At 40.9% G+C, this 14,032-nt stretch overlaps 2 protein-coding genes and 1 long non-coding RNA gene across 4 annotated transcripts in view; 2 read left to right on the top strand and 1 right to left on the bottom strand.

Moving 5' to 3' along the window:
* Positions 1-14,032, top strand: part of LOC143360565 (uncharacterized) — a 272,755-nt gene that overhangs the window by 62,688 nt on the left and 196,035 nt on the right. The gene's annotated exons all lie outside the window — the stretch shown is intronic.
* LOC143360260 (trafficking protein particle complex subunit 12) lies at positions 2,950-4,954 on the top strand. Its single transcript, XM_076798954.1, has one exon. It carries the CDS (start codon positions 3,243-3,245, stop codon positions 4,806-4,808), a length of 1,566 nt encoding a protein of 521 aa, XP_076655069.1. The 5' UTR covers positions 2,950-3,242; the 3' UTR covers positions 4,809-4,954.
* LOC143360252 (carcinine transporter-like) lies at positions 5,908-12,822 on the bottom strand. Of its 2 annotated transcripts, none has more exons than XM_076798941.1 (10): positions 12,511-12,822; positions 10,743-11,013; positions 9,935-10,130; positions 8,951-9,209; positions 8,210-8,402; positions 7,993-8,101; positions 7,819-7,919; positions 7,540-7,754; positions 7,152-7,327; positions 5,908-7,046 (listed from the first exon to the last, which is right to left on the bottom strand). In XM_076798941.1, the coding sequence occupies exons 2-10, from the start codon at positions 11,003-11,005 to the stop codon at positions 6,849-6,851; spliced, it is 1,710 nt and encodes a 569-aa protein (XP_076655056.1). In that variant the 5' UTR covers positions 11,006-11,013; positions 12,511-12,822; the 3' UTR covers positions 5,908-6,848. The 2 variants fall into 2 exon arrangements, with proteins under 2 accessions (XP_076655056.1, XP_076655055.1); XM_076798940.1 differs by lacking the exon at positions 12,511-12,822 and adding an exon at positions 12,184-12,484.

Raw genomic sequence — 14,032 nt, 5'->3', positions numbered from 1 at the left:
AATGTCTGAAAAGAGGGCGGATTTTCGCGATGTTTTATTTTATACTACTTAAACAACGATGTGCAGTGGTGTGGGGGGATGAAAGGTTTCGCGGAACACACGAAGAACCCTTGCACCTCGCTCGTGCTAAGGACAATGGCGCCATATTGTGAAAATATTGATTACGATTCGCCAACAATGGAGACAATGCCGTCGACTTCGCTGCCGTGGCGACACTTGAAAAAAGAGCTTCTCAAGTACGTCTTGTATGCCTCACGGCGTCGTGTTTCGCTGAAGTCGAATCGCCTCTACACTGAATATGTATGTACGTATAACAAACTATGTACAAGTTTAGTCCAGGTGGCGAAAATACTTACAATCACAAGCTTCGCGAATATACAAGCTTCGGAAATATTCCAACCTCCCCTTGGCAACTTTTAAACAACTCTGTGGCGATAAAAATTTCAACAACTATGTCACAAATTCTGCAGACCTTGGTAGTCCTCTTTAAGCAAATTTATTGCGACCAAAATTTGGAAATTTAAACACTTGGAAATTTGGAAACTTGAAAATTTTTTAAATTGTAAATTTGGAAATTTAAAAATTTGGAAATTTAGAAATTTGGGAATTTAGAAATTCGGAAATTTTTATATTTGGAAATTTGAGAATAAGAATATTTGTAATCTGATAGCTACAAGAGCGTGATTGAAGCTATAAACTGGCAATTAATTGAAATTGCACTTCTGTGGTAAATGGTTCAAAAAATTGGAAATTAAATGATTGAAGGTGTTGGATGTGTGACGAATAAATAAAGCGCCGAGGTTTAGATGCAAGGTGTGTGGAAACGCGTCGGCTATAAAGGAGCAGCGACAGCATTTAAATATTTTTCACTCTCGAGAGATCAAATAGATAGGTGGGCGATTCGCTTCGTGCCCGCCAATAAGCCGTTGAGGTACTTGAAGAATTGTTCACGTGGTTGTACGTGTCCAACTTAAAATTGCTGACGTGCCGGCGGGCATCCTTGAACGTTTAGAAAACGGGCAGCGAGATGCTGCGAAATTCCTCCTCAGTCAAACAGACAACAAAGTGAAAACGTTTAGACACCGTTCAATTCGTGCAAACCGCAGCTCCGCAAGTGCATTTCATGAAAAAGTGCTAAGATAAAAGTTATCTATTTATTGCAACGCCGCGTCTTAAGGGCTCAATTATTGCTTGCACTAGACCAGCGTAAAATTCTTCGATATTATTGTGTCTCAAAAGTCTCTGGTAAGTGTCCATGAAAACGTGTTTGCTAACAATTGTAAAATAAAGAATCTGGGATCACTTTGGCTGGCTTAGTAGCGTTCTAAGTTGAAAGGCATCCGGTGCAAGGCGAAGGATGATATCCGCGTGTTGTGCGTCCGTGTACGAAAAGTCTGACGAAGGCTAACCACCGGAAAATAAAGGCCCGGGGAATAATGGGTGACGAATGATGCATGCACGATTTTTTTACGGCGATTCTCTCGAATGAACGAGCCATTACGAAAACGGTCGGCCTCCTCTCCTCCCCAATGCCGACAACAAAACGCCTCTCCTGGGCTAGCGAAATGCTTCTGAATCGAGCGAATTTCGAGCGGTCCGTGCCCCGTGTATTCGCGAACCAACCACACGAGCATGAGCCGAGGCGAATGTTATATGCGCTCGCTCGAGAGACTAAATTGATCGAGGCCCCGGTTTTGTTTGTGGTCACTCTTAAAAACTCGAGCGACAAAGAGAATCCGTGCGCCCCTCGCGCCGATATGTTCGTTTTCGAGGCTTTCGATTTTTTTCTCTCGGCCCGCTGCGCTAGCTCCGGTCCCCACCCTTTTGTTAACTTGCCCACAACTCTTTCGCGCATTTCGAAAACCGGCGACCATTGTTCAACGATCCTTCTAGCCGCCGAACCATTTCTCTCTCCTTCAACGAGGCTCCGTGCGTTCCACATTCGACGTTTTATTATCTCAACCCTCGGACACCAGCGAGTTCTAAGCCTACGTCGGAGTCATTTCCGACTCGCACCGATATTTCAGCTCTATTCCGATATAAGACGATGCCTGGGGACCGGCTCTCGTCGTATTTCGGATGACTTAGATGCGGCTTGACTTAGTTGGCAATCCTTCAGCAATATTCATTCGTTCATGATATTTAATAATTGAAGAAGCTAGAGCGAACCCTCAGTAACGATACAACAACAATTTTCAATAAATTCAGTTTTCAATTAATCAGTTATTATTAATTCCCTGACACTACGCAATAAATGACATCAATTAACACAGCAGTGCTCCTATTTCCTATTTCCTATAATTCCCAAAGCATAATTGTGCACTTTTATGGTCGGAAAAAAAAATAGCCCGAATCTCGACGCACCGTCTCCTGTAATTTTAAAATAGAATTCGTGCGTAATTAATTAAATATTAACGATTTTCTAAATGTTTCATCGTTCCTATATATACGACCAATTAATCCGTGCCGCTCTTCCCATAAGACCCAATGTAAATTCCGGCAGGAATTATTTGCTCTTCCTAAACGTCCGTACAGCGCCAATCCGTGCAGCGGCAAAACGCTCAAACTGTTAGCCAAATGTTACCGACAGAGCAGAATTTTCTGCGATAGTGGCGCCACTAGTGGCCAAATCCGGAAGCTCTGTCAGTGGTCCGTACAGCGCCATTTCGTGCAGCGGCAAAACGCTGAAACTGGTGGCCAAATGTTAGTTCCAATTCTACCGCTAGATGGCGCTAACGGTAATTTCCCGTAGTTACCGACCGTGCACTTACCTGTCGGTAACATTTGGCTAACAGTTTGAGCGTTTTGCCGCTGCATGAAATGGCGCTGTACGGACGTTTAGGAAGAGCAAATAATTCGTGCCGGAATTTACATTGCGTCTTATGGAAAAAGTGGTAAGAATAATTTGCTACAGTAATAAATATTCAATACTCTTTATTTTGCAACAATAATTTGGCTTTGTCGGATAGGACGGACGCAGAGGATTCCCCAGTACAATCCCATGCTTCCAACTAATTTTTTTAGCCCTTGAATGACAATTTCAGTTAATATTTTACCGTTCACGTTCACCTGTCAATAACGCTTGTCTACTCGGTGTGCTTCATGAGAAAATGTATTCCTCTGATTTTGACAGTTGACGTAATGTGATGTATGTGTATTATAACATTCTTGAAGGTCGTATAAATATATGTAAATAACTTTTAAGCGTGGAAAGGGGCATATAATTAAATACTGAACCTGGGATGGCAGAAAAATCTGATTGTTCAATGAAACAAACCTCTGACATCGCCAATGAGGTTACAAAAGACAAAGAATCCGATATCAGTCGTTATTTCGAGAATGGATCGCGAACGATCTTCGATGAGATCGTTCCTTCAAAAAAGAATGATTTTTCTGACGTACAGGGAGGTGTATGCAGAATGCCGGAATTCGAATTAATGGGCGATCGTGCGAACGAGTTCCTAAAGACCAGCACACTGTTCGATAATGAATTGCTCGATCACAGTACAACAAATGATACTCATAGGGATATTTGGATACCTTCCGAAAAAACGAGGAAAGTGTTACGTAGTATTGCCACATCAACCACAGGAAGTAATTCCCTTGAAAGGGAAAACCTAACGATGCCAGGGTTGGCGATACAAGGAGATATGCAAGATTTAATAAAAAGTGCTGCCATTCGCTGCTTAGGAGAAGACGAAAATATTCACAGAAACGTGCGTACAGCTTCAGATGTAACACAAGACGAACGTGGCTTGAGGAGTTTAATACAAGCCGGTTGTTACAAAGCAGCGATAAATTTGTCAGGGAAACTTCTAGCAGTGTATGCCCAAGGGTATGGCAAGATAAACCAGCCTAGCAAACATACTCCACATTCTTTGCAGTTATGGTACACAAGGCTAGCTTTATTGGCCAAACTCAGGCAGATAGATGTTCTTGAGAACGAATCAAAGCCGTTTGGTAATCTGGATAAACCTGATATGTATTTCACATTTTATCCTGATTTATATGGTACCAGGCCAGGTTCTATGGCCTCATTTTCCTTTCGATTACTTTTAGCAGAGATACCGTTGTACTGCGGTAGACCCAAAGAGGCGTTGGATAATCTGTACAAAGTTCTAGCCACTGTACATCAGATAATAGCAAATTTTAATGCTGGTTACAGTGGAGATGGATCTCGCGTTACAGTGAATGCTACAGAACAAGAGGATGCTGTACGCTTATGGAAAGGAAGGAGGTCTAGAGTTTTAATATCCATTACCAATTGTGCAGTTAGCATGAAAAATTATGTACTGGCTATAGACATTTTAGAAAAATTATGCAATTCTCCAGATTGGACTCCTGAACAATTAGAAGCATTAAAGGCTAGCATAGGAAGATTACATCTGTTTTTGGGAGATGTTGCAACTGCAGAGAAGTTGCTTATCAACGAGCACAAGCAGAATGATAGTCTGACTGTTAGAGAATGGATGGATAGGGGTCTAATGGCTGTAGCAAACAATTCCTTTCAGGAAGCGTACAAATGCTTCCAAGCGGCAGCTATGTTGGATCCTTCCAACGTCGCGTTAATTAATAATATGGCTGTTTGTCTTTTGTACACAGGCCAGTTGAAGGAGGCCGTGCATTTATACGAAAGTGCAATTAAGAAGAATCCTGTAAAAAGCTTGCAGGAATCTATACTATTAAATATATGCAGCGCGTACGAACTGCATATGCATTGCGAACAACCGAAATTGCAACTTTTGAGTCAACTAAATAGGTATAAAGGGGATGCTGTGGACATACAGTGTCTGAAGCTTGATCTGTAAAATTAACGCTGATTTTATTCGTCCATGTGTAATGTGTGATAAGAGAATGGAGAGATTAAAACTTGTTATTTAATTACAATAACGATTGAATTGAGCAGCATGTAAAGTTTATTGAATAAAAACTAATTTCAATCGAGTTAAATAAATATAGTATTGCTTCAATATTTCACATTTTCTGAAACATCCACAACTCAACTGCGTAACTTAATGGTCGAAAAAGGTGGCCTGAATCTCGACGCATCTCCTCAGATAATTTAAAAATAAAATTCGTGCGTAATTAATTACATATTCACGACTTTCTAAATGTTGTATCGTTCCTACATATACGACCACTTAATTCGTACCGCTTTTCCCATAAGACGCAATGTAAATTCCGGCACGAATTATATGCTCTTCCTAAACGTCCGTACAGCGCCATTTCATGCAGCGGCAAAACGCTCAAACTGTTAGCCAAATTTTACCGACAGATAAGTGCACGGTCGGTAACTACTGAAAATCACCGTTAGCGCCATCTAGCGGTAGAATTGGAACTAACATTTGGCTACCAGTTTCAGCGTTTTGCCGCTGCACGAAATGGCGCTGTACGGACCCCTGACAGAGCTTCCCGATTTGGCCACTAGTGGCGCCACTATCGCAGAAATTTCTGCTTTATCGGTAACATTTGGCGAACAGTTTGAGCGTTTTGCCGCTGCACGGATTGGCGCTGTACGGACGTTTAGGAAGAACAAATAATACGTGCCGGAATTTACATTGGGTCTTATGGGTAGAGCGGCAAGAATTAATTGGTCGTATATATAGGAACGGTAAAACATTTAGAAAATCGTTAATATCTAATTAATTACGCACGAATTCTATTTTAAAATTACAGGAGACGGTGCGTCGAGATTCGGGCTATTTTTTTTTCCGACCATAAAAGTGCCCATTAAGTTATGGAAACTATAGAACATAAGAAATAATGCGAGCACTGTTCATTTATTTGATGTCACTGGTTGCATGCTATCAGGGAATGAATAATAACTAAGGGGTAGTAACTAATTAATTATTAAGGAGGCCAATGTGAAATTGTAGTGAGAAGATAACAAGCAGAAAATATCTGTTTATTTAGAGATTTTTATTTCGAGATTTATCTTGTAACCTTGTATAACTGTAAAATATACACAATTGAACACTTAAAATTTCTAGTCGGACAGGTAATGCGATTCTGAAATAAATTAAATGTCAATTAAGATTTTAATGTGGCGCGATCACTACAGAATCAATCTGTTAGTACACTATGTACACTCTGGAATAATATTTACGCAATACGATGGCTAAACGGAGATTACTTCTCAAGGAACTATTATTTTTCGATGAATAGCATTGTTGCTGGTATAATAATGACCAATACTTAAAACGATGGCACAATCTGTGTTATTAAATTACTCAATCGATTGCTGTGTATCGAAGATTGTTCAGTAGTTGACACTTTGTTTTTCACTGTAAATATACCCACACACAAGGATTATTTCATTTATTTAATGCAATTTAAAAAATAAATACTGAAGCTGTCGAATTCTAAAAGATTTAACGGCAAATAAAACCGCGCTCTCACTGAAAGCATTCACTTCTGAATTAATAATAGTAACATTAAATCTTGCACGCGTGTCGACTACTCAACAATCCGAGATACCTAACGCAACACCAACAATATAGTAAAAAAAGTGCTTAAAATATCGACTAAAAGTAGAATAAAAGTAAAAACAAAATGGGAACATAAAAGTTGTCATTCTGACTCTTTCGGGCGAAAATTACATTTAAAAAAAAAAGGATTTTTAAAATACGATAAGAGAGGATTCTTAAAATACATAAACATAATGGGAATACAAGTACTTCCGATATCACGAACTAGCAATAGTGGCAATTATGTTTGCTAATCCATTACAAGTTGATCCTATAGCGACATGGAATCATGCTTTTTCTTACGCTTTTCCTCTTCTCCGTCGCATGTTTTACTGTATGTAATTGTGTGAGAATGATGATTGATTGGAAGTAAGATCGTTCTTAATATTGTTCTTCGTACAACGCTTTTGGGTGGTTTGGTAACGACCAAAAATTCTGATCTTTTCCAAATTCCTCGCCTTGGTCGATGGTCTGAGGAAGATCGTGGCCGAGGGTTTCTGGCAGGAAAACAACAGACATGGCGCCCAAGAAGGCCACCGTGCTGATTATCAACATTGGGAAGCCTTCCCATACTTTTGCCTGTTAAACCGAACAATTAAACAAAATTATTTCTTATTTATATACCTATATCCCCTGTGGACATTTTCACGTACGAAAATTAACGATATTTTATAAATTGCTTACCGTGTCGATGATGTAAGGGGCCAAAGTATGTGCAACAATTCCGACAGTGTGAATCAGCGAGACTCCTTGCGATCTAACAGGCGTTGGCAGTAATTCGACAGCGTACTGGAGGCCAATATTGGCAGCCATATTGAGACAAAACCGTGCCATCACCGACATTGTTAACTTGACAATCGCTGCAAAATAAAATATAAAATAATTAGCAAACTATCGGAACCTAGGTTACCTAGTGATCAATGGCTTATGAAAGTAGAGGCTTCACGTTTTAGGATGGGGCAGATTTATCGTTGTACGATTCTTTTCCACGAAATTACAACGATATCAGGAATTTTCAAAAATCAGAAATGTAGTGTTACAATGCTTCTCGGAGTAACTTTACAACACTTACTGGAAGGTAGTATTAATTCAGCGATGCTTAGAAGACAGGTCACTGACAAACTCAGAAATCCGCAAAGTCTGCGACCCCATCGATCCAAGAGAAGTGTCAATAGCAACCCAGCCGGAAGTTCCGTGGCACATGCGAAGGAAAATGACACGAACACCGAGCTCTGGAGCAGCTTCAACGAATAAACGTGGCCGTCGAATGCGATCAGGGTGAAACACCTGCAAGACAATTCTTGATCAGTTAACTCTTAATTTTTTTTTCGGATGATTTTCCCATACTTGCCAAAACAGAACCAAAAGAATGGTGTTCTTCGCTAGTCTGGGCGATCTGAAGAGATCGAACACGGTTGCTGATTCGCGTTCTTTCGTTGCATCGATATTCGCCTGAAATAATTGTCACGTTTATACGGATTGGACCAGTAAAAAAAGTACAATGATTATTAAATATTATACTTACAATTCTAAAGGATTCGTAAATATGTGGATCCGGCTTCTTGCGATTTATCCTGGCTATCCTCTGCAGTTTCTCGATAACCTTGTCCATTCGTCCGTTCGAAACGTACCATCTTGAAAAAGAAATTAGGTGCTGGTATTTACTCGTCATAATTCAATTAACACTGTGATGTATAGGCCTAGAAGTCGCAGGAGTCCGAGGGTTAATATAAATAATTTACCGAGCACTCTCGGGAAGAATCCACGGCGTGATGAAGACAGACAACAACGGCAGCGCGCTCATATAAGCGAAAATCCTCCAGTTTGCAATATAATAAGCCATCCATGGCAAAATGGTGCTGGCTGCGGCGAAATATACACCGAACGCTACATTTACGACTATAGTGCGTTTCGATACTGCCATGTACTCGAGAACTGTAAAATAATAAACGTTGTATTTAAAAACTAAATAGACTGATTTCTCTATATATGTCGCCAAGGCCTGAATGATAAACGTCGCGGAATTATCTCCACTACCGCGGGGTCCCCTTGAGGGACCTCGAACGCCGAGGAGTGTAAACATAACACCACGGGTCGATTATGTCTCCTGGACGATACATGACGCTGGCAAGACCCGTGTTGTTGACATATATCGCGAGTTCACCGAGCCGTTCAAACCGAACGTGTTAAAGTAGACTCAAAAAAGTGCAACATCCTTTAAAGAAAACTGAAACAAAACCTTTCTGATCGTCCATGTATATTTTCAAAATAAAAATTGCCGCGGAGAGCTCTCATAAACGTAAAAGCTACGTCGACATTTCAATGAGTCTGCAAAAATGATGTAAACAACGATTAGCCGACGTGCGCATTGAACTCGAATTAATTTTAGCCGTTATCTCTTACGCAACCAGGCTGATTAATCATCGGTTGAACGTATTTGCGAGGCTGTTCGCCCCTTTCACGAGGATTTCATTCAAGCTCACCGATTATAAGCGGAATATCGATGCAGTTGTCGAAGGCCCATCCGGTGAAGAACCTGCTGGCTGCGAACGACCAAAAACTGTTAGCGTTTGCGGTGGCGATTGATCCGAAAAGGGCTAGGACGTTGCAAACCATCAGCGCAGGTATTCTCCCCTTGTGATCCGCTATCCATCCGATCACGAAACCGCCGCAGATCGATCCGCAGAAGAATATCGCCTGGGCTGTTGACACGAGGTATTCTCGCCCGCATACCCAATCAAGCTAATTACGAGGCGCGAGGAGTCATTGACGGAGAGAAGCACTGGACAATTATTGTCTATGGGTTCTTTGAACTCTGTGTCCCTCTCAACTTTCACTCTTTTTAATCTAACGATAGCTGGATCGGGGTGGAAGATCAATGATTCAGTTCTCGGGCTCAATTTCGCGAAGGAGCTTTCAACTTTTGAGAATTTTTTGCGCTACAACTATAGGAACGATGCGAACGTTTTTTACGGGGAATCATTCCGTAGAGTCTCCCAAGCAGAATGGTATTTTTTTTTTTTAATAATATTAGCACCGTTTGATGATGTTTAAATAATGTTTGAAACGTGTGGGCAGTGTCGCCAGATCAAGACTTGTTCCCCCACTCTAATTTCCCCTTCCACCGCGGCCCGGTCACGTGACGCGTTTCGTCCAGTACTGGCAGAGAGGGGGTAACCTTTTCCCCTCGATTCGTGCTCCCTCTCCTCATCCGTTGACGTACCGGTTTTGTCGGGTCACGGTGACCGACTCGAACATTATTTAAACGTTGATAACGCCATTGAAAAATATACCATTCTACTTGGGAAACTACGGAATCGTCTCACGCAGGAATTGTTTGCACAGCTTCTACGGTTGAAGCACAAAAAATTCTGAAAGCTGAAAATGTGACTTTACCTCTTTACGATTGTATTTCTCAGAAAATAATTATTATACGAGTAAATAAAAATATGTAAAAGGTACTTCACCTCGGTACCGATGCTGGGGTATGGAATCTGTGTGAAATTGTATTCCCAGCTGGAACATTCGACAGTTCGATTGTTCCATAGTTGATAGGACCGTGGGTCATCACCGGATTGCAATATTCTTGTGAAGTTTAGGTCCTTTCGATGACAACGATCGTAATAAGGGTACTCGTTCGACGATGGAATTGCTATTTGTACCCTGAACATTTCACATTGTATATGAAAAGAAAATAAATAATATTAGAACTATTAGAAATATAAAAAATATATATAGGTAAACAAGCTAATCTAATCTAAAGCTTGGTCAACCTGAGAAATTTTGTACCGTTTACTTTCCCTATCTGATAAACGATTAGAATGAATAAACATTTTCAATTTTACTAATGTCTTCTATTTTCAATAAAAATACGACATCAAAGGAGGGACAATGGTATTTCTATTTTTTAGACTAGTCAAACACTGAATAAAATTAATTTGAACCGACTAGTTCGGATAATCGAGGTTCTACTACTTCGTGGATTAAACAGGTAAATATGATCCAAATTGTGTCGTGTTTGGAGTCGTATTAATCGGAAAAGCATTGCGCATGTATCGATAAAAGTTGCATAAAAATTGGATCAACAATATTAATCCAATTATTGTCTTACTGTAGTTAGAGTTTCTTCAGAGATTGATCGTTTTAATGGAAAATCGTCGACTTAAGCAAATGGTTCGTATACCGCTGCAAACCGTTAAATAATTATCCTGTGTACCAAACGCGACCTATTTGTACATATCTCACCGATAGTAAATTCGATTAGGTGATATTTACCTGTCTTCCTGAGTGTAGTTCACAGTCAATAATTCGTCTATCTTGCACCAGTGCTCCGCGGGAATGATGCTTATGAAAAATTGCGAAAAGTACAGAAAAGCGTAGATAACAGCATAAGGCAGTAAAGCAAGCAAAAGCAGCCACTGGTATCTGCCATAATCTCCGACGTATGGCAACACGTGGTCGAAAGTCTTCAATTTCGGCCTCAGTGCGGTCATCTCGGTTGGTTCTGTAGAGTTGTTTAAATTCGTCGAATTCTTCATTTTTGTTTCTGAAAACATTAACAACTCAAGCGATTATTGCACCAAAAAATTGTTTACGAACGTGTATAAGAAGAACGATAGAATTTTTCCAAAATACAAAACAAAGGAAAAGGAATATAGAGAGAGTATGGAAAACTTTCTGAAAATTGACAGCGGCGTAAGACAGCACAAAGGCTGCCACAGTAGTGTTATTAATTCTGGAATCGAGAATCAATTAATGATATTTCGCTGTAACAATTATAGTCGCACAATGTGTAACGGTCGGACCAAATCTAGATCGGTTTATTGAACCAATAAAATAGATATGAGCACGCCTGTGCAGTGTTTCCAATGCAACATTGTAGGCTTTGAGCATAAATCTTCGTTGGACAAAATTAAATTGCTTTGAATTTATTCGTAGGCTGTTGCTGTTTAAATGGTACCTACTCATTTTTGCAACTTGTAGACACGAAATTGAATCTGTTTCTTATATTAATTTCCTACACGTATATTTATTTTCTATAATAATGTTTTATACGTATATGTCACGATATACGAATAAATTGTGTAATGTAATATATATTGTAATAATTACAGCAATAATAAGCGGATCGTCGATGTTTACTTGAACGCATTCAGCTCGAGAATACGAAACGAAATCGTTTGACGCGAACCAATTTGGTCAATTGTGCCTAACAAAGGATTAAACGTCCCTCGGCCAACACTGTATCTACAATTGTCAAGAAACCGCGAGTTTTCATGGAAAATAAAATCTGTGCACATCATTTCCAGGAATAGAAAGTTACACAGATTTCTTCTGTTGGCAATTTTTAGTTATTCTTATTGTTATTAAGAATATTAGAATTCTGTTACACAATAAATTACGTTTACATGTAGAGTGGCTAAACAAACCTCGAGAAATGATATAATTCAATTTGTCAACGATTCTTCTATTTCATATGGCAGAGAATTTTGTGTATACGATGTTCACAAATTTAGTGCACATTAGAGACGATGTCGAAAATTTAAAATGGAGGAGCTAAGTTGTTTTCCTTCTGAAAGTTACTAAATTAATTATGAAATGAAACAAACTTTCGATAAATTGGCACGTATTGAAAGACTAATAAATAATAATATTTTCCTGCTGTTAAGGCAATAAAATTACAAAAACCAATGTTTACAGAAACTCATTCAATTACCTTCGGACCAGGAAATCAGCCCCAGAAGTCAACGTAAGCACGCGTGTAACGTCCCGACCATGAATCCCGAACTATTTACACAAGTACGAAATAAAACTGTAACGGCGTTACAAAGCAGTGAACGAGCATGATCGAACAGACAGAAGCGAGAACTATGCCAGCTTCGACCGCCACCGTTCGGCAACCGGCACTGTTCGACTCTCACCGAAACGACTGGCATTCGACGATCGTAGACAAAGAGCCTAACCGTCCCGGCGGGAAGACGGGACCACGTGACACGCAGGTCAAGGCGAAGTACAAGAAAACATCGAAAAGCTGAATCCGAACCTGATCGAGGATCACAGAAACGCCACCGACGATCTTCCTCTGCGGTGCTGTCGAACGATTAGGCTTCCTCGGGCGTCGTTCGAAGCTCGATGGACACTGGATTACGTAACGAACGGCCGGGAAACATTCGCGATCGCGATCGTGCGCCGGCTTTCTTCGAAAGATGACAGCCGAGAAAGGCGTCGCTGACACAATATCGGTGTCAATTAGATCAACGAGAAAGGTCCTTCGGCGATCGGTTCCCGGTCGGTCGAGGCTCTCGTGGAATATTTCTTTCTCGGTCGGCCGTCCCTCATGCGGGACTCAAATTTGTCAGATAAGTCGGACGATAGGCTCGTTGTAAAAAAAAAAGAACAAAATTCACTAGGCGACTGTCACGAGGCCTTGCGCGGATATGAAAGGGAAAGCAGCTCGAGTATCGTTGAATATACGAGCCTGCTTCGGATACTCGATGACACGTGTTTGCAAATACAGAAGCCAGCCGGGAAAGACGGAACGACGAGAAATAGAGAATTAGAGAGAGAGAGAGAGAGAGAGAGAGAGAGAGAGAGAGATAGAGAGAGAGAGAGCGTATCTGGTTGGCCGACCGGCACGAGGAATTTCGCACGCTTCTCGTATCGCGACCCGCGAGGACACGTGCTTGCCAATGCCACCGTTCGATTCACTTCTATCCGACCAAATGTGCCTTATTTCTTTCTATTCATTCCTTTCCCACAGCCGTGATTGTTAAACAATAAAGGGATGAAATACCTCCAAAAAGCGGGGATCTGAAACTCTCAACGCTGCACAACAGGACTCATGAGCCACTTGTGGCTCTTTCTACCCTCCTTTTTCGACAACAACCCCCCCTATGACGTCTTCCGGCAAGCTAGATCGTCACAGGGGAAAGTGGGGTCGTAGGTCGTAGCTCATTCTGAATTCCTCGAACCGGTCGGCCCTTAGACCAAAGTTGGATGACCAATCCGTGATAATCGCCAACTCCGCGCTAGCCTAATGACTCAGATGTTTTCGAGCATTTTCACCACTGAATCCCCTCCGAACCCTGAATCACGACGGTCAGGGTTCAGCTCTAAGGCTTGGTCATCCTTGCCCTTTCCCTTCCGCTCTTCTAGGTACAAGTACGCGATCCCTAGAATTAGCTAGCTTTATTTTTCTACGACTCTTCTGCGTGAAGGTCTGTCATTTTGTTTCCGTGGAGTATCCAGAGCTGTACATCTGAAACGTCCGAAATATATTTGCAAGTGTACAAATCGGTCTCTACGTTTCTCACCTGGATCCCAACACCATATACAGTGACTGCCACTAATATTCGGACGCTCTTAAAAATCGCATGACTTTGTCAATACTCCATACTCGAGCTGTTTTCCCTTTCATATTCATGCGAGGCCTCGTGACAGTCGCGACGGGCCTCGTAAATTATTTTGCTCTTTTTTTATTTATTTTTCTTTCAACGCGCCTATCGTCCGACTATCTGTCTCAGTTACAGATAGAGGAGATATAGATTATACTTTGCACATATATT

Source organism: Halictus rubicundus, chromosome 13, assembly GCF_050948215.1.
Source record: "Halictus rubicundus isolate RS-2024b chromosome 13, iyHalRubi1_principal, whole genome shotgun sequence".
Taxonomy (NCBI): Eukaryota; Metazoa; Arthropoda; class Insecta; order Hymenoptera; family Halictidae; genus Halictus; species Halictus rubicundus.
The sequence above is the reverse complement of the archived record's forward strand: the minus strand, read 5'-3'. Positions and strand labels throughout refer to the sequence as shown.

Bases quoted from the DNA above. Each gene is read 5' to 3' on its own strand.
- LOC143360252 (XM_076798941.1), bottom strand. From the start codon at position 11,005: ATGAAGAATTCGACGAATTTAAACAACTCTACAGAACCAACCGAGATG. The intron at 8,403-8,950 runs GTGAGCTTGAAT...ATTATTTTACAG, and splicing joins CGATATTCCGCTTATAATCG to TTCTCGAGTACATGGCAGTA. The intron at 7,755-7,818 runs GCAAGTATGGGA...ATTGTCTTGCAG, and splicing joins ATTCTTTTGGTTCTGTTTTG to GTGTTTCACCCTGATCGCAT.
- LOC143360260 (XM_076798954.1), top strand. From the start codon at position 3,243: ATGGCAGAAAAATCTGATTGTTCAATGAAACAAACCTCTGACATCGCC.